This window comes from Pyrgilauda ruficollis, unplaced genomic scaffold (genome assembly GCF_017590135.1).
Source record: "Pyrgilauda ruficollis isolate IOZ18807 unplaced genomic scaffold, ASM1759013v1 scaffold84, whole genome shotgun sequence".
NCBI lineage: Eukaryota > Metazoa > Chordata > Aves > Passeriformes > Passeridae > Pyrgilauda > Pyrgilauda ruficollis.
Genome location: NW_024530377.1, coordinates 2,469,058 through 2,491,690, shown reverse-complemented (window position 1 = coordinate 2,491,690; position 22,633 = coordinate 2,469,058). Strand labels below are relative to the sequence as shown.

Below are 22,633 nucleotides of genomic sequence, written 5' to 3'. Positions count from 1 at the left end.
CCCCCCCGGCCCGGCCAATCGCGGCGCCGCGCACGTGACGAGCGCTCCCCGCGATGACCTCATCCCTCGGTTGTGGGATGACGTCAAATTCAAGATGGATGGAATCACGGCGGCGGCGGCGGCAGCGCGGGCTGAGCCCTGAGCGGAGGCGCCGAGGGGGGCGAGCAGGGGGGGGCGGCGGACAGGGTGAGTAGCGCCCGCGTGTCGCGCCCGTCCCGGGGGCTCCCCGCGCCGCGCGGGTCTCCCCGAGCACAAATCCGTCTTTTCCTGACGTAACTCTGAGGTGGTTTTTTTTTTTTTTTCCTTTTTTTTTTTTTTTCTCTCTTTCCTCCTTCCCCCCCCTTCCTCCACCGAGCGGGGATGCGGCTCCCGCGCGCATGCGCCGGTTACGAAACTCTTCCCCCCGTCCTTGGCGGGGCGCGGCGCAGGCGCCCGGAGCGGGCGGGAGGTGCCGCGGCCGCCGCCGCCACATCGCCCGCCCCGCCTGGGCCCGAGCCCCGAGGGGGAGGCGCGGGGGAAGCGCTCAGGGCGCATGAGCGCGACCGGCAGCGGTGGAAGGAAGGAAGGATGGATGGATGGATGGATGGATGGATGGAAGGCGGGGAGAGGCGGAGCGGGAAGAGGCGCGCAATCCTCCGGCTTCTCCGGGCTGCGGCGCCTCAGGAGCCCGTTACCCGCTGCTACGGGGCGTGAGGGCCGCGAGGGTCCGGCCGCCCCAGGGCGTGAGGGACCGGTGTGTGAGGGACGCTGGGGACCGGTGGGGTGAGGGATACCAGGCACCGGTGTGAGAAGGACCGGCCGCCCGAGGGCTGTGAGGGACCGGCGCTCCGGCGCTTCCCCTCCGCCGGCGGCTCCGGGCTCTTCCCGAGCTGTAGAACAAGAGAGGCGCCGGGAGGGCCGTGGCTCGGTGACACGGCTCCTCCCGCTGTGTCTGGAAGGGAGAGCGCGTTTCGTCTCCCCCAGCGAGGTCCCCGCGTGTGAGTGCAGGCAGGTACCAAACATCATCGATGTCTGTCAGTCCAGAAAGGGACGGGTCCGAGCATGGACCGGGCTCTGCTCGGTGGTGCCCGGCAGTGGCTGGGACCCGGTGCTCAGACATTCCACCTCAACATAAGAACTTTCCTGTGCAGTGACCGAGCACCGGATAGATTGTCCAGGGAGAGTGTGGAGTCTCCTTCACTGGAGATATTCCAGGACCATCTGGACACAACCCTGTGCTGTGTGCTCTGGGATGACCCTGCTGGAGCAGGGAGGTGGGAGCAGATGACCCACTGTGGTCCCTTCCAGCCTGACCCATTCTGTGGTTCTGTAAACAAAGCGTGGCGTTGCTGCTCCGAGCACTCTTGGGCTGGATTATTCATCAGAACGATGAGGTACATTTCACAGCCAGGTGGGGAAATCCTCAGTGGTGGGCTGTGCCTGTGCAGAAGGTTGTGGAAGGTGTTTTACCTGGTCATAGCTGTCAGAAAGAACCTTGCTATAATCCTCTGTAAAATCCAAGCTGATCTTATGTTCAGATTGGATGAGGCTCGTGTAAATAAACAGAATAATAACTCCAAGGAGTTACTATTAGACAGGAAATAATTGTGGAATGTGTGTGTACTGAGTAAGCTCATCTTAATTAAATAGCAATTGCTTTAGTAGCTCTTCCTTTTTTTCGTAGTTGGACTCCCAGTGGAAGTAAGAGGTAGGTAGGCTGTACATACAAGAAGAGATTGTGATGAATTACACAATAACAGAGCTTTTTGTGAATACACTGAATATTTAAATTAAAATTAATATTTTATCCTTAGATAAATAATGTGAAACTAGATTTTTTAAAATGTATTTTTGTACAGGAAGTCTTTTTGATGTTAAATCAGGAGTGGTAAATGCACACTGCAGGTAAATCTAGTACTGTTTTATGTGTAGGTTTAGTGTTCTGTTCTGACTTTGCTCAAACTGACAAAGTGCTCTGACTAAAATTTTCCACCAGTGTTATGCTGATCCTCTTGAGGGGAAGTTTGGAGCAAATTTAAGCAACTGTTTTTATAAACCTTGTTAGCAAAAAACCCCAAATTATGTGGCCATCTCTTGGGTGGAGGGAGTCCTACATCCATTCTCTCACCCACATGCTTCACCCACATGATGTAGAGTTGTAATTTCTAAAGAATATTTTGTTTACCTGTGGAAGGTCCACCCATCGTGACTGAATCATGACCATTTCAGGAGCTGGCATTTACATGTTCTCAGGAGGGGCTTGCAGGGAGATGTCACAAATTAGAACCTCTGGAGTTTTCAGCTGCAGAGCCAGACCAGGATTCCTTGGGGATTTCACCACTTGTGAGCTCCCCTGATTCTGCTTCAGTGTTCAAGGTAACTTACCCTTTAGGACACCTTAGCATTCTTATTGAATATAAAGCAGGCAGCAGCTTTTAGGAAGTTCCCAAAGTCCTTTTTGTGCTGTACATTCAGTGATAAATGTGAACTTTTGTGCCTCCTGTTCCCATGTGTAGGTTCCAAGTGCCAGGGTGATAACTCTGCCACGTCCATCACTGAGAGCCCTCTAATCAGCAAAAGCTGGATATTACTGAGAAATTAGGTTTTCTGAGCTCATGGAGGTTTTTGTGTGTGATGCTAGAGAATACTTGCACACAGAGAATTAAGTGCTCTGATCATCTTTGTAGTGATGGCTGATCACACTTACTTCAAAATTAGTTAGGGGTAGATCGTAGATCAACCTGTGGATTTAAAAGGACAGCTTGGCAGAAAGCCTTGAGCTTTCTTACTGTATTGAAGTTGTTTTGAGCTTCAGGATGTGAAGCAGTTACTGTTAAAAACCAGCCCTCTGTAGCTTTCAGGGTTTTGAAATTTGCTTTATCTGCAAAAATGGTGCTAACTTCAGTGTGTGACCCAGTGTGGACTCGGAGGGGAGAGGAAGTTGGGCTGTAATCAGCTCTTGGTTTGCTCTGCACTGGGAGGGGCTGTGCTCTGAGTCACATGCTGCAGTTGCAACAATTTCAGCTCTCCTTAAACTTTTGAGCAACTGAGCGCCTTCATTTTGAAATCTGTCTCATGTAATGATCTGAGATCCTCAGAAAGCAGCAAAAGTCTTCAGAAGCAGCAAAGTTATGGAAAGACTGCAATATGCTCTGCTTTAAAATAGGTGTTGTGTGCAGGGGGGGGTTCCTTCCCAAATATTTGTTGTAGTTTAATATTAGTCTTTGTACTGTAGTGTTTCCATTTTTTCCCTACTGATAATATTAAAGACACCTGTTCTCCTATATTTTCTTTCAATCAGCAGTGAAATAAAAAGAAATTTGTTGTCTTTTCTTATTGACTAGTTTCTGTATTTTGCTGTTCTGGAACAGTTCAGGCATATTTTGTGAACAAGGAGAGAAAGTGTTGGGCGAGTCTTCAGTCTTCCTAAGCTCCTTCCATGTCCACCCCCATCAGTTCATCAGTCTTGCTGTTCATCACAAATATAAGTTTTAAAATCCCCTGGCCTTGGTTGTTGAGGGGTTTTCCCTCTGAGTTGTAGTGAAACACCACATCCTTCTTGTGCAAATTCTCTCCATGTACTCTGTGATGAAAAGACATGAAAAATCCTTTGTCCAAAAATAGATTTTTTAAATGCCACAAAAATTTTTCTTTGGTAGTAATTTGCATACAAGTAAATGACATTCTTTACAAAGGAAGAAATGCTTTTCCCTTTTTTGTCTGGCAGCATTAATCTCCAGGGTTTATCCTACCTCAGTGAACAGTGTGAGTAACAATTTAGGTTGCAATTCATTCTCATCAACCTCTGACAAGTGGTTACTGCAGGGACAGTTGTGACACAGGGCACAGTGAGTGTCCCATCCACCCCCTCACAGACTGCTCTGGACACATTTGTGAGTATCTTCAGAGCACTTCTAAAAAACAGAGTACTTGGGACAGTAAATATTGTCACAGAGCCCCTTTTAATGTAAATTATGAGCCATGGAAGGAAAAGCAGCAGAGTTAGTGATTTCTAATCACTGCCACACTCTGTCATAACCAAAAGGAATTTGTTTATTCTGTACCAAGACATAACTCTGAGTACAGTCCTTCAGCTGTGGAGGTTAAGGGCCAAATTTCCTGGAATTCCAGTAAAAATATGACCATCTCAATTCTCATAAATACTTCTGAGGAGTAAAGAAAATACAGCTCTTGTTCATGGAGCTGGATTTTTAAATTAACTTTTTTAACTATGTAAGACATAGCCTACCTTCAGTTGCTTGTGGACTGGAGTAAACTGAAAATCTTCCACATGCTATTCATGAGCTTGTAAATCTCTGAAGGTAAAACTCAGGTAAAATGGCTGTTGTGTGTCCTGTATCATCTTCCCAGTATCTTGGCCAGAATTGGTGATGGCTGAATGACATTTTCTTTGGATCCTTCAGTGGGAGAAAGATACCTGAATTCCCTGAATCATAACTTTCTCACTTGGAATTTTTTAGGCTCAGCTTTTACATTCTGCATTTTTCAGATTAAATGTATGACTTTTCCCCCTCATGTCTCATTTTCTTAAAGAAACCTTAGTGTAATAACTATTCTGTTGATAAAATAGTACCTTATAGGGATGTGTGGCTTCTCTTCTCATCCAAAATACACCGTGCCTGTAAAAAGCACCATGATAGTAATAGAAATATGACCACAATTAGGGTTTGTCATTTTTACTACACCACCAAAATTAAAAGTTGTATGTAGACAGCTTTTTAATGTGAACTATGCCAGTTAATGTGTCTCATCTAGTAAATCAGGTGACTGAATATTACTCCATTTGATAAGTATATCTCAGCACTGCCAATAAAACAATAAAATCAATGTGTAGAAATAGTACAAGTGTACACATTTGGTCTACAATTCTCAGATTTCATGCATCTCTTACAAAAAAAAGTGACAAGAAGTATTTCTGGGGATGAGGTTTCTGTAGGTGTTTAAATTTGTTGGCCATCAAGCCTTTCAGACGTGTCCCATCAGAGAGTTTATTTGCAACATTACAAAGCAAACGTTGCTTTGTATTTTGCATTACAAAACAAACACTTCAAGGGAATGAAAGATGAAGAATTCCTAGGGAAAGGTGTTTTAAAACTTGTTAATATTTTGATTTAGTTTACAGCAATTTGGAGGCTGAGTTACACACCTTTTAGTCGAGTCATGGAGGCCAGGACAAATAGCAAATTGTGTTTGATGTGATTTAATCTTCACTAAATGTTTCAGGAAGAACTTTGAGAGCTCCCAGCCAGCATTTCCCTGCCCTGTCTCTTCCATCCTGTCCCTGGATCCGCTCACAGGCAGCCCTTCCTCGGAGGGGGAGGAGGAGACACGGGCTGCTCCTTGCAGGAGCGATGCCTCAGACTGCTCTGAGAGTAAGATGAAATTGCACCCTGAGCTGCTGCTGGGTTGTAAACAAGAATGGGAATGACAAGAGGAGCTTTGTACTCTGACATTCTGGAGTTTGCTGCACGTCAGGGGGAGCTATTTTAAGTGTCAGAACGTGAAACTGAGGGTATGATCTGAATGTGAAAAGTAGCCTCTAATTTCTGAGTCAATTTCATGTCTGTGTCAGGTTAGCTGCTAATTATCTGTCTAGGGTGTAGGGCAAAGTAGACTGCAGAATAGTCAAACTGAAAGTAGGTTTATATTAGATACTAGAAAAAGACTCTCTACTGTGAGGGTGGTGGGGCAGTGGCACAGATTGCCCCATCTCTGGAGGCGTTCAAGGCCAGCTTGGATGGGGCTCTGAGCAACCTGGTCTCTGCCCATGGCAGGGGGGTAGAGCTGGGTGATCCTCAAGGTCCCTTCCCAAACCATTCTGTAAATCGATGATTATAAAATTTCTTCTTTTTCTCTACCTAAATTTCTGCTTTTATATGTGTGAAGGATAAATAGGTAGAAATTAGTCCATCAATTTCACACACTAGCAAGCATGTTATTTATGTGATGTTATGCCTGCCTTCATACCAGGGAGTCTCTGTGCTGCCGACCTATTGGAAATGAGAAACGTTTGTCTTCACGGGGAGAGTTCACAGTGCTGTCTGCAGTGGAGAACAGCAACAGCAGTGAGATCTCATTTCGTTAAATCCAGGAAGACAGAACCCCCAAACTTGTAGCAAGAGATTATTTAAGTATTTAGGTAGAAAAAGATTATAGAAATGCAAACAATATTCCTATGTGGGTTTGCAGCTTGTACCTACAGGTTTTGGGGTATATAGGGAGATGTGTACATCTGTATCTGGTATGGGAGAGTATCTGTGTTGCAAAGGCTGTTGATAGGAGAAGAGACGTTTTATAAACTGTTGTCAAACTCAAATCATAAAGTCCAGCAGAAGGTCCTTGAGTGGAAGCTTAAGCAGTGGAAGTTCCTTTTTCTTCTGGACTTGTGACAGACAAGTAGGGGAACTTTCTACTCTTCTGGCGTCTGAAATAGCACTAGAATTGTCAGAGCCATCAGATCCTCAGCAAAGCACTCAAATGAATGCAATATTCCTGCACTTTCCAGGGATGCCCCAGAAAGTCACTTGTACTTTTTGGCTGAGTCTTACAATCCACATTCCTTTGCTTTCTTTAGTGGGTTTGTCCCTGCCATGCTTCTTGTGTGTTTTCCGTATTTAAACCTGTTCAGTCTCTTCTTTGTGTTTCCTCCTCCATCCTCATATTCTCTGCTTCCACCTGCACTTTCTCACAGCCCTTGCTGCAATATTGCATTTCAAGGAGGGTTTCAGAACATCATCTTTCCCACTGCAACCCCAGCACGCTGTTAATGGACCTTCAGCTGACAGAGATTTCCTTATCATGGAAGTCAGAAGGCAACATCGGCATCTCTTAGTTGCTCATGTATTTGAGGGTGCAGCTGTTACAGTGAAACCACACCTAAATATCTGCCTGATTCTTTCTGGAATGTTTTAGCTGTAGAATTGGTGGCTCTGTTATTTCTGAAGGTGAAATTTCAGATGGAGGAAGCTGATGGAACAAAGAATGACAAAGAATGGGCAGGTGCCTGGCTCCTCTTGCTGGAACCCTCATGCTCATTTGAGCTGATTAAGCTGCCTGCCCTAGAAAATAGCAAACAGATCTAAAAATCTGGAATGATTTTGTTTATTAGTTCCCTGCTTAATTTTAAGGAGTTGAATCAGCTCACTGGGAGATCAAATGAGCAGCAGAGCTGGTGAAAGGAAGGGGAGAGTAGCACAGGGCTGGGAGGAGATGTGAGAGTAAGGAACAGAGGAAAGGAAGGGGAGCTACCACTTCAAAGGGAGATTGCTGTTGAGGATCAAGAAACTGTTGGGTCCAAGATTAAGCTTTTTCACCCTTCCCTTGTGAAGAGCTTTCCTGAGATTTCATTTTACAAAAGTTATTTTGAAATAGTAGAGGCAACTTTTCCTGTCCTTGTTCAAAATATAAAATAAAAACAATGTTATACCAAATATGATACTTAGGCTTTTGAAATCTAGTTTTCTGAGATCAGTGGAGGGCTGTTGGAGGAGGGAATTAGAGGACTGGGACATCTCTCTTACAAGGAAAGGCTCAGGGAGCTGGGCCTGATCAACCTGGAGAAGGGATGACTGAGAGGGGACCTCGTTAATGTGTATAAATATCTAAAGGGGGAGTGGCAAGAGGGTGGACCAGGCTTTGCTCCGTGATGCCCAGAAAAAGGTCAAGAGGCAATGGGTAGAGGGAGCTGGGCCTGATCAACCTGGAGAAGGGATGACTGAGAGAGGACCTCATTAATGTGTATAAATATCTAAAGGGGGAGTGGCAAGAGGGTGGACCAGGCTTTGCTCCGTGATGCCCAGAAAAAGGTCAAGAGGCAATGGGCAGAATTGATGTTCAGGAAGTTCCACCTGAGCATGAGGAAGAACTTCTTCCCTGTGCAGTGACAGAGAACTGGGACAGATTGTCCAGAGAGGCTGTGGAGTCTCCCTCTCTGGAGGTATTCCAGATTCATCTGGACACAACCCTGTGCTCTGGCCCTGCTGGAGCAGGGGGTTGGACCAGCTGACCCACTGTGGTCCCTTCCAGCCCGACCCGTCCTGTGATTCTGTGAAGGCTGACACTAAAATCTCTTTGTGGCCTCCCAAAAGTTCCTGCTGCACTGGCCCTTCTGGGTCTGGAGTCTAAACTTAGTCACTGTTCCTGAGGACCAGCTGAGGCCCTGCCACCAGGCTGTGGGAGATTTCCTGATGTGCTCCTGCTGTTTCCATGATGTCACCTGAACATCATGGAAGAAAAGAAGAAAGCTTTGTTTCCAGTCAGTAGTGAAGGTGGCTGGGAAAAAAAAGGGTTAGAGAGAATAAAAGCAGATTATCTGGAGAAAAGATCTTAGGTAGCTAATCACAAAACAATCTAGTGCTGATGTGAAATACAATTGTTGTGTTTCGTGTCAGGTAAATAAAGGTAACCTGTGTAATTGTAGTTGTGAAATGTGTGGAACATGGCCATGGGACAGTTATAAAGATGAGTCCTGATAAACAACCGAGGAAAACAAAGCATGGAAGAAGGCCTTTGAACCAACCTTTTGTTTGCAATTAACTATTATAAGTCTTAAACTGTTTTGTAATAAGAACCTTTGAATTATAGCTTTAGAATGTTGCTTTGTATTAAGGATTTTTAAACTGTAGCTTTAGAATATATAAGGGATTTAAACAAAAGAGGGAAGTGAACCTATCCCAAGCTCCTAATGAAATGGTGAAAACATCCTGGAAAAGGAAGATGGGCATCAACGTCACTGATTAATGATTTCAAAAAGGGAAGCTGGACATCACTATCATGGATTAATGGTCCTAGAAAATAGAAGCTGGACCCCCCATCTGGAAGCTGGACCCCACCATCTGGGATACACATCCTGGGATGTACATCCTGGGATATTGAAACCTGGAATAGATCACAATAGAGTATAGAAATTGGAAAGGAACCAAACACCACCATCATAGATTTACAATCCTGACATATAGAATTGTGATGTAAAAAATTGGAAATAAAAACTGCTGAGAAATTAGCTTTAGAATATATAAGGGATTTAAACAAAAGAGGGAAGTGAACCTATCCCAAGCTCCTAATGAAATGGTGAAAACATCCTGGAAAAGGAAGATGGGCATCAACGTCACTGATTAATGATTTCAAAAAGGGAAGCTGGACATCACTATCATGGATTAATGGTCCTAGAAAATAGAAGCTGGACCCCCCATCTGGAAGCTGGACCCCACCATCTGGGATACACATCCTGGGATGTACATCCTGGGATATTGAAACCTGGAATAGATCACAATAGAGTATAGAAATTGGAAAGGAACCAAACACCACCATCATAGATTTACAATCCTGACATATAGAATTGTGATGTAAAAAATTGGAAATAAAAACTGCTGAGAAATCTTATGAATATGCATGAATATGATCAATAAATACCAGCAAGCCCAGCAGTCAGTGTGCAGTTGGAAGGGAAAACCCCCACCACTGTACCCAGCGCTGTTTTTGCTCATACCTTACCATATTAATTAATAAATTGAATTACTGCTTGATATATTGGCTGAGTCAAGCTTCTCATTTCTAACACTGACAAGTAGGAGTGCTCAAACGCCTAGAATCAAATCTGGTGTTACAGGAGACTGCCAGAGTTGTGTATCTACACACGGTGCCAGGGCAGCCTTTGTGTGGGGCCAAGCCCTGGCTTTGGGGAGCCAGTTCTTGTCTCCTGTGGCTGTTCCTATTGCTGCCTCTTCAGTTATGCCAATGCAATAGTTCCTGATGTGGTTCACTGTAAAAATCAACCAGCATTTGAAAAAAAATAATGTTGGGTGTTTATTTATTGTCTGTTCTGCTACATCATACGGGCCTGCAAATATTTGTACTGGCACAGCTGAAGGAGGAGTGACCTGCAGGGTGCAGGTAAAATGAACACAAGAGAGCAGGGATGGTGGATCAACTTTGTTATTGAAAAGTATTCATGTAGTGAAATTTTAACACATTGTACTCTGACTCAGGTATTCCTTGGGTTGATTTTTTTTCTACTTCTAAATATTTCAGGCTTTCACATCATCTGGGTAAATGTCTTAAAATGGCTCTGCGAAACAGTTCTGGTGTGTTTTTTGCTATTGTTTGTTTAATTTCTGCCTGTTGTGTCTAAAGGCTATTAAGCTGAAAGTCAAGCCCTTGAATTAGGAAATACCAGGATTAAAGCTGCCTTTGGAGGATTGATTTGGTCCTTTGCCATTTGTGTACGTTGCAGCCTTGGTTCCTGTTAAAGTGGCAGAGTTAAATTGCACCGTGCGTGACTGGAGGGATGTTTATGTCTGCAGTGTTTAATGTGATGAATTGAAGTTGTTGTAGGAATGAAGAAGGAAGCTGTGGCCAGAAGGATGGGTGACTGCTGGATTCTGCTTTAGTCCTGCAGATTTTACACCACTCTCTCCTGGTTACACTGCACTGCTGGGTTATGTGGGCAGAGGGACACGTAGTAATTACATGGTGTTTACTCTGCCAATTTTAAAAACACAAGGGCAAAGCAGATTAAAATGAAAGGTCTTAAAATATTTCAAAACATTTGACTAATACACTCTTTCCACTGTGATCTTGAAGTGTGGGTACGCAGCAGCTTCTATTGGGTGTCTCTAAACCACAGTTAAAGTTTCCTAAGCTCTGTTGATCTGCTGCCTCCATTTCCCTTCCGCAACTTGCATCCCAGAGGAATCACTTGAGTTTGCAAACTCATTTCCAGGTGAAGGGAAAGATGCCCTCCTGGAGCACTTACAACTCTGTAAGTGTTAATGGGTGTTCAGACCATGAAACTGGATTAGGGCCAGCCACACTCTGCCACTTTAAATTGCACTGGCATCCACAAAGGAGGGGGGTAGTGAACCACCATCCTCACACCCCCACCTCCATCCTCTCAGTCTTAAGTAAAACACAGAAAGCAAAACAAACCAGATTGCTTTCTGAAATTGAGACTGACTTCACTGCTTTTTATAGATGGAGGTGTGGGGGAATTATGCATTATAGTTATCTAAGGTGAATTAAGGATAAATTAGTGTTTATGAAATGACACTTCAAGGCACTGAAATACTCAGTGAAGACTGATCTGATGAGGAAACAGCATTCTGGTTTTGCTGTTGCCATGTCACTATGAACTCATTTGGTATTTTTAGGTGTAGAAATGGTAGCTCAGTCCTTGATGTGATCAGTGCCCTAAGACACTGCATGCAGCATCCTTTAAGTCATTTCTCAATAATACCAATTTAGACTTTGATCACTTATTTATACCCATTAGTTTTAAGATTTACCATCCTCATTTATTAACCATGGGATTATAGCTTCTCAGTACTGTTTTTTTTATTTTGATAAACTTTACAGTTTTGCTTGTTGGCTGATGAACAGTGAAACCTTTTTGTTGTAGTTGCATATATCGTGTACAAATGAAAATAAAAAGTAGTTTCTCAAATCAGCTGTAAAAGTAAGATAATTGCTTTTAACAGACACATCATTGGCTTGTTTTAAAACCACCATGGAGGTAGTGTAGAGAGCGTCCATGAAAAAATAAGAGAATTTAATATTGTTGATTTCTCTGTGTATGTTCTTGTGCACAGATATATAAATTGCAACTCCTGCCATTGAATTTCTTTGTTTTACTTAAAACCAGGTTATCTTCTTTTGTTAAGCTCTCATCAGGAGCAGCATATTGAGTTATCAAGGCATCCTGCAGTATGGAGTGGGCAGTGTTTTGAATCACGTGCATCACTGAGATTTCTGCACTGCAGCTTCATTTGCCCTTATTGTACTCTTGGATGCAGCCAAGGGTAACTGTTCCTCAGATATATGGGTTGTGGGCATAAAGTGCTCTGATGCTAATGAATGAAACAGGGATTTCAGTTCTCTGATTGCTTTTCATCCTGAGCAAAGCAATGCAGGGATACTTCAGTGAAAACTGACATTTCCCAGAAACCAAATCCTGCTAATGCAGTTTTAGGGGACACATACAGTTAGAAGTAGATATTAACAGCACTTATTAAGCATAAGTAAACATGATGAATTTAGATTACGGGCAATAATGCTGTTTCCTTCTCCCTTCCCAGTATTAATGCCCTTTCCATCATCCTATTAAAAGTGACAACAAAACCCCCTTAATTTGGCTACTCAGCAGGAGACTGTCAGGGTTGCTTAGCCTCAGAAAGGTGAGTTGCTATAACTAAGCTTTATATACCTGGTCCAAGAGTCCAGAGTTTATCAATCCAGTTGTCAAGATAGATCTTCATAAAGCTGAAGCAGAGAAAGAGATGATCAAGAGTGAAATGATTGAACTGTTCCTCCCTGTGGACAGGTGTATTACAGGAGGAGAGCACAGCCCATCCATCCATCTGTCCATCCATCCATCCATCCATCCATCCATCCCCCAGTTAGTTAGGTGTAATATTCTTGGTGTAAGATTAGCAATTAAAAGGATATTTGAGCGTGGGCAGATAAGCTGGTTCTTCCCATGCCTGTGCTTTTTTGGAGCTACCAAAAAAAAAGGTGTTTCAGTCCCAAACCTTTCCTCCACACAAGCTGTTTCTTTAATTGCTGCTGGATGGTGGTTTAGCCAGTCTACAAAGTACAGGAGATGTGTTTACTTTGTCTCTAACAATTCATATAAGGCAACCTACAGCTTTGTTGTTGTTGTTCTTTTTTCAGGGACATCAGAATCATGGAGGGGCTCTTGCATTACATAAATCCAGCACATGCCATTTCCCTCCTGAGCACCCTGAACGAGGAGCGTCTCAAGGGACAGCTGTGTGACGTTGTGCTGATCGTAGGAGACCAGAAATTCCGAGCTCACAAGAATGTTCTGGCTGCCAGCAGTGAATACTTCCAGACTCTGTTCACAAATAAGGAGAATGAGTCTCAGTCAGTGTTTCAGCTCGACTTTTGTGAGCCAGATGCTTTTGATAATGTGTTGAACTACATTTATTCTTCATCCTTGTTCATTGAGAAAGGCAGCCTCGCAGCTGTGCAAGAACTGGGCTACAGTCTTGGAATATCTTTTCTTACAAATATTGTTTCCAAGAGTCCTCAAGCTCCTTTTCCATCTTGTCCTATGAAAAAAATACTCTACCAAGATGAAGATGAAAGTAGTTCTCAGAAGAGAAGTGTCATCGTCTGTCAGAACAGAATTGAAGCACAAGCGAAAAGCGTAAATCAAACACAACACGACTTAAGCCATACTCCTAAACCTTCACCCTCTGTGGCTGTCAAAGCTGGCAGCAGACCACAGGTAACAAAACCAACTGAAACCCTTCACAATTTATCACTGACTGAAAGGAGGTGGCTGAAAGAAGGCCCTGTGAGCTATACAAAGGTTCATGAAACTTCTGGAACTGTGGAGGATCAGAGCAGAGGTGCTTTAGTGAAAAGGAACATGGTGCTGCCTCAGATGTCTTTAGCAGAGAAAGAAATGGCAAGCGGCGAGCCAGGAAGCAGCGCTCAGCTTCTGAGAGGAAAAGTTGCAGAGATGTCATTGAAAAGACCACGTCCACCAGTCTTGTCTCTGCGTGGGGCAGGGGATTCCACATTTTTGTTGCGAGAGGCAGGAAAAGGAAATGGTCAAGGGGAAGACAGGAATTTGCTCTACTACTCCAAGTTAGGGCTGGTAATCCCATCTAGTGGGTCTCGCCCAGAAAACCAAAGTATTGACAGAAGTGGCCCCCTTGTAAAAAGTCTCCTTCGAAGGTCACTGTCCATGGACAGCCAGGTTCCTATTTACTCACCTTCTGTTGACCTAAAACCTGCACAGGTATCCTCGTGCTCCTCACCGGGAACTAACGATTCCCAGAAGACATTTAATGTTGCATCCCAAAAGTCATCCTCGAAAGAGTCATCGGAGAAGTCGGCCTTGGATGAGAAGCCACAGGTAATACACCCACACCGCCTTAGGTCCTTCAGTGCCTCTCAGTCAACGGATCGGGAGGTCGCTTCCCCTCTCTCGGAGGTGCGGATCAAAACTGAGCCCAGCAGTCCCCTCTCAGATCCTGCTGAAATCATACGAGTCACGGTGGGTGATGCTTCAGCATCGGCAAACAAAGACTTTGCTTTTAAAACTGAGGATGACCGTAAGGAACCAAGCAGACTTCCAGCCAAAAGGAGGTTCCAGGATGATAGGAGGCTGCCGTTCAAGAAGCTGAAGGCGGATGAGCAGGGTTCTCCTGGCTCAGAAGAGAACTTTGAGGAAGGCTCGAGCCCCACGCACCTTGATGCCGATTTCCCTGATTCTGATGTCAGTAAAGATGAATACAGCGAGATGGAAGAAGCAAGACCAAATAAAAAATTTAAATGTAAACACTGCCTTAAAATTTTCAGATCGACCGCAGGTCTTCACCGCCATGTTAACATGTATCACAATCCAGAGAAGCCCTATGCTTGTGACATATGCCACAAGAGATTCCACACCAATTTCAAAGTGTGGACACACTGCCAGACACAGCATGGAATCGTGAAGAATCCCTCACCAGCTTCCAGTTCACATGCCCTTTTGGATGAAAAATTCCAAAGAAAACTGATTGATATAGTGAGGGAGAGAGAAATCAAAAAAGCTCTGATTGTGAAACTTAGACGTGGCAAGCAGAGCTTTCAGGGCCAGTCGGCTTCCCAAGCACAACAAGTCATCAAAAGGAATTTAAGGTCGAGAACCAAAGGAGCCTATATTTGTACCTACTGTGGGAAAGCTTATCGTTTCCTCTCCCAGTTCAAACAGCACATAAAAATGCACCCTGGGGAGAAACCCATTGGAGGGAATAAGGCTCCTAAGCAGAAAGATCACATTCATATTGAAAGCCCAGTGGAAAACAAGGAGGTTTATCAGTGCCGTCTCTGCAATGCCAAGCTCTCCTCACTTATTGAGCAGGGAAACCACGAGCGACTCTGCAGAAACGCCACAGTCTGTCCTTACTGCAGCCTTAGGTTTTCTTCTCCAGAGCTGAAGCACGAGCATGAAAGCAAGTGTGAGTACAAGAAGCTGACTTGCCTTGAGTGTATGCGCACCTTCAAGTCATCCTTCAGCATCTGGCGTCATCAGGTTGAAGTTCACAATCAGAACACAATGGCTCCATCAGAGAACTTCTCTTTGCCTCTCATGGATCACAATGGAGAAGTCACCAGTTCGTCACGGCTGCCTCCGCAGTCGGAATCCAATAAAATGAACAATTTTGTTGCTGCAAAGGAGGACGGCGTGTTCAGTGATTCATCAGAACAAATCAATTTTGATTCTGAAGACTCTTCATGCCTGCCTGAAGACTTAAGTGTTTCCAAGCAGTTTAAAATCCAGATCAAAGAAGAGCCTGCAGATGATATAGAGGACGAGGTCACCGAAACCAGCAGGGAACCTAAGGACGTAGTCTCCAAGAAAGATCCCAGTTTGTGGCCGTGTGAAAAGTGTGGGAAGATTTTCACCTTACGCAAGCAGCTGGAGCGTCACCAGGAGCTCCTGTGCTCCGTGAAGCCCTTTATTTGCCACGTGTGCAACAAGGCCTTCCGAACGAATTTCCGCCTCTGGAGCCACTTCCAGTCCCACATGTCCCAGGCTGCAGAGGAGTCCACAAATAAGGAGCCTGAGATATGTCCACCAGCTAATTCCCCGTCACCCCCACCCTTACCCCCACCCCCTCCACTCCCCAAAATCCAGCCTTTGGAGCCCGACAGCCCCACGGGCTTGCCGGAAAGCTCCGGTACTACTGAGAAGCTGTTCGTGCCGCAGGAGTCGGACACGCTCTTCTACCACGCCCCGCCGCTCTCGGCAATCACCTTCAAGAGACAGTACATGTGCAAACTCTGCCACAGGACTTTCAAGACGGCTTTCAGTCTCTGGAGCCACGAACAGACACACAATTAGCTTTAACAGAACCCTTGCAGAGCTGGTTTGGGGGGGCTGTGTTCAGGATCTCAGAGGCCTGCCACATAGACTACAAATTTAAGAGGATCAAAATGATGATGATGATGATGGAAAATCTGGAATTTGTGATGCTGCTTGGATGTGGAGATTAGGGAAAACTATAACTTGGTTAGTAGGTAGAAAGCAGAGTAATTTAAAATACTGTGGTCTGGGATCTAATAGTAACAGAATAAATTTTATTTTATTTCTTTTGACACTGAAATACAATTGCATCTGGATTGTATGCATGGATCTTTATCCCGTGATGTTGGTGTGTGTGTGTGTATTATATATAAAGTTACATATTAAACGAAAGAGAAACAACAATTTGGATTCTAACTGTGAGCTTATAGTAGTGAAATACTGTAACCAACGTCATAATTTGTTTTTCAAAAAGAAACCAACACACACAAGCTCCATGTAAGTGGTTGCCATGCACTGGCAGTTTGGGAGGAAGTGGATGGAGTGTCTTGCTGTATTGACTTAGGTCTTAGAAACCTTTAGCAATAACAAATAAACCTCAAGTTTGAGTAATCTTGATGTTATTGGATACGAATGTTTGCTATTTTAAGGGAACATAGAATTGTTTTGTTGTTGTATGGAACTTGTGCAAATTAAAATAGACTCTAAAGTCAGCAATATTATTACTAAGATTTTCTATAAGAAGTAGCAGCAAGCCTGCTTTCAGCCATTTAATTATAACTTTCTAAGGAAAATTGAGAGAGGGGGTACTTTGCTTTATATAATGTCCCAAAGACTAATTTCCTATGGATACTTGGGTAGCTGAAGTCATTGTGTAACAGCCATCATAATGCAAGTGGTACTGTTTATAACATGAACTGAGGTTGAATGGATGTCAGACAAGTTTCATAGTTTTGTTTCCACTATTTGTACAACTGTTTGTAATTTTAACTACAAAGGAATGTATAACTATTAAATCAACAAGAGAGAGCTCGTTAAGGGACAGGAGATGAATTGTGTTTCTAAACACAAGTAATAAGCTCAGCCATGAAGTACAAAGATATGTTTTAACAAAACCTAAAAAATGTAAATATTTATATAGACACCTGTATAAATGAAGAAGTATGTATTTGAAATTTGTATTAAGCGTACATATCCAGCTCAAAGCAGAGGAGAAAATCACACTACAATCACTGCATTTTATGGATACAATGCATATAGAGTAGTTCTTTCTGCCGCTTTACTCATATGTGACTGTGTTGCAATTTTCCAATTTGTTGAAAATTGTGGTAATAATGGGCTGCAGATATTCTGTGTGCTTCCATTATTTTACCTCAAATGGCAACTGGAGCATTTAGTGTAAGTAGGATCACACATATTTACCAGGAGCTATAGTAAGGGTCCAATTTTTTCTGTAAGTCAAGGAAATATTTACCCAGAAGTAGGAGGTGAACCAACAGTGAGAAATTATTTTGCTAGAATTTTAACTTAGTGGAGGGGTGGTGGGTTAGAGTGAACATAAATGATGCAAACTGTGTTTGTGATCCTGACCAACGTTCCCCCTGCAGGGCTGGCAGAAGGGGGGTGTAATTCCACACTGCTGAGTCAGAGCCCAGTCTGTGTCCACTGAAAGCAGCAGGAGTTTGGTCACCACTTTCAGGGGGAGCAGGAGTGAGGCTTGAATTCCCTGTGTAACCATGTGTGTAACTGGTTTTTCAGTATCCCGAGTTCAAAAGGTAGAATTGCAAGCTGATGCTGAGATTCAGCAAAATCAAGCACAAGTGTAACTCCTAAGAATCTGAGGCACACACCAGATTTTTCTCAGTGAAAGCCAAGTGTGCCATCATTTTTTTTTTCCCCAACAGATATTTAACTATTTTTCCTGTAAGTGAAGTTTGAAAGAATCAGCTCAGGATGGATCCCTGATTTTTTTTCAGGTACCAAAAAATTGCAATGTTAGTTTCAAGCCTCTTCTGCTTCGTTTTTTTTATGATCTAAAATTGCTACTAGACACCTCTGAAAATAACATGTTGTTCTTTTTTGTCCTCTTTCAGGCAAACTGTGGCTGAGTATGATTAGGCTAATTTGCTTGAGTATCAGTTAAACTCTTTCAGTGGCATTGCAGTTAAAACAAGGTACTTGCTTAATAGTGACATTTCCACTTACTGACTTTTTTATTCCACCTAATAAAACTATAAATTTCTTTCTTACCAGAAGCAATTTCAGAATAAAATGGTTATTGCACTTAAACCTGGTTTTAAAAATCAGAAAAACATAAAGCCTTGCTAAGTACCCTTTATATAATTTAAAAAAAAAATCTGTGTGTATAAAATATGAACGTGTTTTTGTAGAATGGTTCCTAAGTTTCCCCAGTGATTCCTCTGCACAACAGCCTGAAAGTTGAGCTATAGCCTTTTAAAATTCAGTGTGCTTTCTGAGGGAAGGTGGCAACCAGCTCAGCTGGGTCACAGCCATCTCACTTCCAGCTGGGATTCTGCTCTGTGCTACGATGATAAATTCTACACACTTCAAATCAAAACCTTGTGCAACATCTTTGAAGAAACCCTAACCTTTTTCCTAGTGTACTAGGTATTATAAAGAATCCATAAAATGTTTTTGGTCTAAGTAGCCTCCCAAGTTTTTCTTCAGTTGCTTTGGTTTTGAGGGGGTTTTTAAAGTTTTGTTTTCCACTTTGAGCGTGTTCTGTGTGATCTTTATTTTTTTTTTTTTTTTTTTACATTTGGTTCCTGTTGTTTAGTAAAGGAATTCAGGATCCCTAAAATTTAAATATGAGATGTTTATATAGCAGTTCTGGTTTTCTATTAGCTTTTATACAGTATCTTAAAAAGCCCTTGATAGAAGTGTTTATTTTGGAGGATACGGAATAAATATGCTTCCACTTATATAACTTTAATATATGTCTTAAAATTTAAATTATGGGAAAAAAATGTTAGTTGCTTGTTTATAAATAAAGGTCTTTTGAAGAGTGTCTAGTTTGGCCACAGCCAAAATAAAAGGCAAATTTATTGATGCAAAAGCCTGTTTTCATCATATTTTGTTTAATTTTATAGCTGTGTATTGAAGTGACAAAAAGTTAGAGGTCTTGTTAAATATAAAAAAGTGTTTTGCTTTTTTTTTCTAAAATTTGTGTCAGGAACGTGCAGATGTTTTAATATATAGATTAGAATCTATAATTCTGTCCTTTTTTTGCTATTTTTATAACCTATCAGATAAATCTCAGAGAACTATCCTGCTTCAGTGGGAGTGGAAACTAGTGTTGCATTTCAGGGGAGCAGTGTTGAGCCATGAAACCTATTTTGGTTTGGGACTTTTTTTTTTCCTTTCAGGCACTGTGTTGGCAAAGCCTCTAAGCCTATCTTAAATCCATTAAGATCAGTCTTTTTTTTTTTTTTTAATTGTTCTGTGCAAGTTCTTTGCTGAATTGGGACCATGACCAACATTGAAAGTGAGCAATGGCAGCAAAACACACGAACCAGTAAGAGAACCGTCTCTGTCTCTGGTTTTGGGATTTTGGTGAGGCAGAGCCAAACACCCCTGGCAGGTGATGGAGGAGATAACCTGGTGAAGAGGGTGAGCCCAGAGTCAGTCTGGGCTGTTTCAAAAATGAGATGTTGCATTATCTGTGACCCCAAGCAGCTGTAAGAGGCTTGGCCTGCGTTTCCTCTTCAGGCAGGAACATCCAGGAGATTTTTTTTTGCCTGATGTTGTTCATTTTGCCCCAAGTGGGACACGTGGGTTTGCTCCAAAGCTCTGCGTGTTCTCTGTTGCTGTTCCAAGCTTCCAGTGTTAAAAAGAGTTCCTCCCATGGGATAAGGACAGACTATGCCTAATTTCTTGGCTCTAACAGTGAGGCTGCAAATACCTGGCATGAGCCTGTAATCTGGCATGTGCCTATACTGTTCAATAAAATTGTTTACATTTTCCTACCAGAAGATTTAGATAAAAATCAAAACAAGCTTAGGGGGTTGTTTTTTGTTGGAGTTTTTTTTTATCTGTTTGTTTTGGTTGGGGGTTTTTTTAGTGTTGCTGTTATTGAATCAGTGTTAAAATATTTTTTTTCTGTTGTTGCTGAGTACAGCCTGATAGTATTTTTAATGTAATTGATTCTTGTTTATTTAAAATGACTTGTGAAAAACTGTACTGTAACTGCTCTATGAAAAGGGACACTATCAAGAGAAAGGCTGGATACAAAAAATTAACATACCTATATTAGAAATACTTTATGTTAATAAATAATATTGAAGAATTTAAAAACAAATTGAGTCATAACACTTGAGCTGCTTGGGCATGAAAATCCTATTATGGGCAGCCTCAGTTGTTGTGAGGATGTCTGAAAAATGTAACTGAATTCTGTGGGTTGAGCTGATTTTTCATGTAGCTTTTCCTCTCACTATTCCAGAATAAAGGACTCAATCCTTTTTTTCCCTTTTCCAGACTCTCAGTGTGTGTCTTTGTCTTTTAAAGACACAAGCTTCCCATTATTGCAGCAGCAGCTTTAATTCAAATGTGTACAGAAAAACCAGAACAAACCCTCTCTTCAGCGTTAAGTGCAAAATACACATAAAGTACATATTTTAAGGCTTATTCTTGACAGTGTCCCTTTTTAAAAAGCAGGAAAATGGGATCACTTTAAGTGCTTGGGTACAGGGGAATAGTTTCCTACTAGAAATTGGAATTATCCAATATATTTTCTAGAGAGTTTTCCGGTTAGTTACACAAAATCACTTGTCATTTTAAAGGATTATAGAAGTAAGACAAGCAACTCTGGGTTTATAATCCTGTATACCTTATACATTCTATATCTGTTCAATACACCAGGATGGGTTTTTACTTTTTTTAGGACTGAGACTTAATAGATAAAGGCAACTTTTTCTTTAATGTAATGTAAAATCCATTGCTGCTTTGTACAACTTTTTCTACTGTGTGTTTTCTTTACTTAGATCTTGACTAAGAAACGTTGACGTCCAATAAACTTACACTTTGTTTCTTTTGAGTCACCGTGTCTTCTGCTGGAATCTCTTGGCAGAGGTGTTGTTATTGTACAAACCATTGTGTCTGCAGAGTAGGAAGTGAGTCTGTAAGAGAGCATCTTTTGTTCTGTTTGTTGGATGTAAGTGCTACTTGTACCTTACTAAAATAGTGGGGGGTTGTTTGTTTTAGTAAGTGCCTCACTGAACCTTTTACTGGAAAATACAGGAAAACCAACTGCTCCAGACAATCTCTTAAAAACTTGAGCACAGCCCAAATCCTGCTTCATGTGCAATCAGTGATTTGTGGGAGGAATGTCTCCATCTAAAACTGGACTGAGCCAGATGTTTGAGAAGACACAGCAATGTTTCTGGTTTTGCAGCACTCTCATCCAAAGCAGTTTTGCTACATGAATTTCCCTCTTCAAAACCCTTTGTGTGGGAATGTAGTGTGTGGATTCCCATAAAGCAGAGAATGAGCTTTTTAGCTTTTGGGAATGGGGTTTACTCAGTTCCTCTCTTCACACTGGGTGTGACCTGTCTTTGAGAGCACTTAGGCCAATTTTCTCAACTTCTTGGACTCCACATTTGCTGTCCTTTGCCATTTTTGCCTCGTGCAGTGTGGTTGGACCCACTGACCAGTTTCACCCACATTTAACAAAGGAGACAAGGTCTCAAGAATCAACATCCAACAAGTTTTGTGCAAATCCCTGCCTGGGTGTCAAGGAATGGTGTCAGTGGGACACCACAAATCCAGTGGGAAAGGATAAGATTTGCACAGAGGATGTGTTCAGCACTCACCTGCACTTTTTAACCCCAGCACTTGTCACTGTGTGTGTGCACTGACCTCTCAGAGGGAGCAGGGCAATGGCTCAGGTGGAACACAGGGCAGAGCTGAAGGACCAGCTGTGCCAAACATTTGGATCAGGGGTTAAAAGGGCACTCTGAGCTCAGGAGGATTTGGGCCTGTCCTTGAAAATGGGGACAAAGGGCTCGTGGTCTGTCCCTCTGTGGGGTATCCCTGCCCCTCACAGGTTAGGGGAGCTGTGGAAAAGGCAAAGAGAGGGTGGAGAGCTGCTCTCTGACCCATTCACAGTCTTAAATCCCCAGAGATATGGCTGTCTCTTTCTTCTCTCAGATCAGAACAACTCCAGCTCTTCCTGCATCCAGTTAATACTGACACACAGTCCTCTCCCCATCACTGTTTCAGCACAGACTGACCTCTGCTAGAATGGTTCACAGAAAATGCTCCAGAGAACAAAAAGCCTGTGTTTGACATAAAACTCAAGAAGCAAATCAAAATTATTAAAAGGGACTGATAACGGCATGAGCATTGCACCTGTTTTTGTGGTTATTTTTGTTCCAATTCCAGCTGTCCCTTTCTAAGACAGTTGGTGTGCAAACAAATCCAGCAATGTTTACTCTTCCATTCATAGGGTATTTCCATCTATCATTCAATATACAAACACAGAAGCATCCTTACTATTAGACCAACAGGGATAATATTTCTGTTTCCAGTCCTGAAATACTCTGGCAATAAAAATTTTCAAGGTGTTGGCTGCAATGAAGCAACATACACTTTAATTTCCCTTCCATTTTGCATGTGTTGAAAGACTACATTGAAAGTCAGTTTCTGCTGACAAAGAATTTGCTTTAAGTTGATAAACTCTTAACAATTTGTTAATGTCTTATCAGTCCAGGATTTGGGATGGATTCAGCTCTTCAGTGTCATGGAGCCCTGGTTGTAGTCAGCAGCTTGAGCTGATAGCTGAGGGCTCAGCTCTCACCC

At 42.7% G+C, this 22,633-nt stretch overlaps 2 protein-coding genes across 2 annotated transcripts in view; one reads left to right on the top strand and one right to left on the bottom strand.

Moving 5' to 3' along the window:
- UMODL1 (uromodulin like 1) overlaps positions 1–472 on the bottom strand; it is a 72,676-nt gene extending 72,204 nt beyond the window's left edge. Inside the window, exon 1 of the mRNA XM_041487777.1 lies at positions 352–472. Coding sequence (XP_041343711.1) covers positions 352–472 — 121 coding nt within the window. The remainder of the gene's footprint in view (positions 1–351) is intronic.
- ZBTB21 (zinc finger and BTB domain containing 21) lies at positions 11–20,862 on the top strand. The gene is made up of 2 exons (XM_041487743.1): positions 11–186; positions 12,667–20,862. The coding sequence occupies exon 2, from the start codon at positions 12,680–12,682 to the stop codon at positions 15,854–15,856; it is 3,177 nt and encodes a 1,058-aa protein (XP_041343677.1). The 5' UTR covers positions 11–186; positions 12,667–12,679; the 3' UTR covers positions 15,857–20,862.
- The last annotated feature ends 1,771 nt before the right edge of the window (positions 20,863–22,633 follow it).

Coding starts and splice junctions, on each gene's coding strand:
- ZBTB21 (XM_041487743.1), top strand. CDS start 12,680: ATGGAGGGGCTCTTGCATTACATAAATCCAGCACATGCCATTTCCCTC.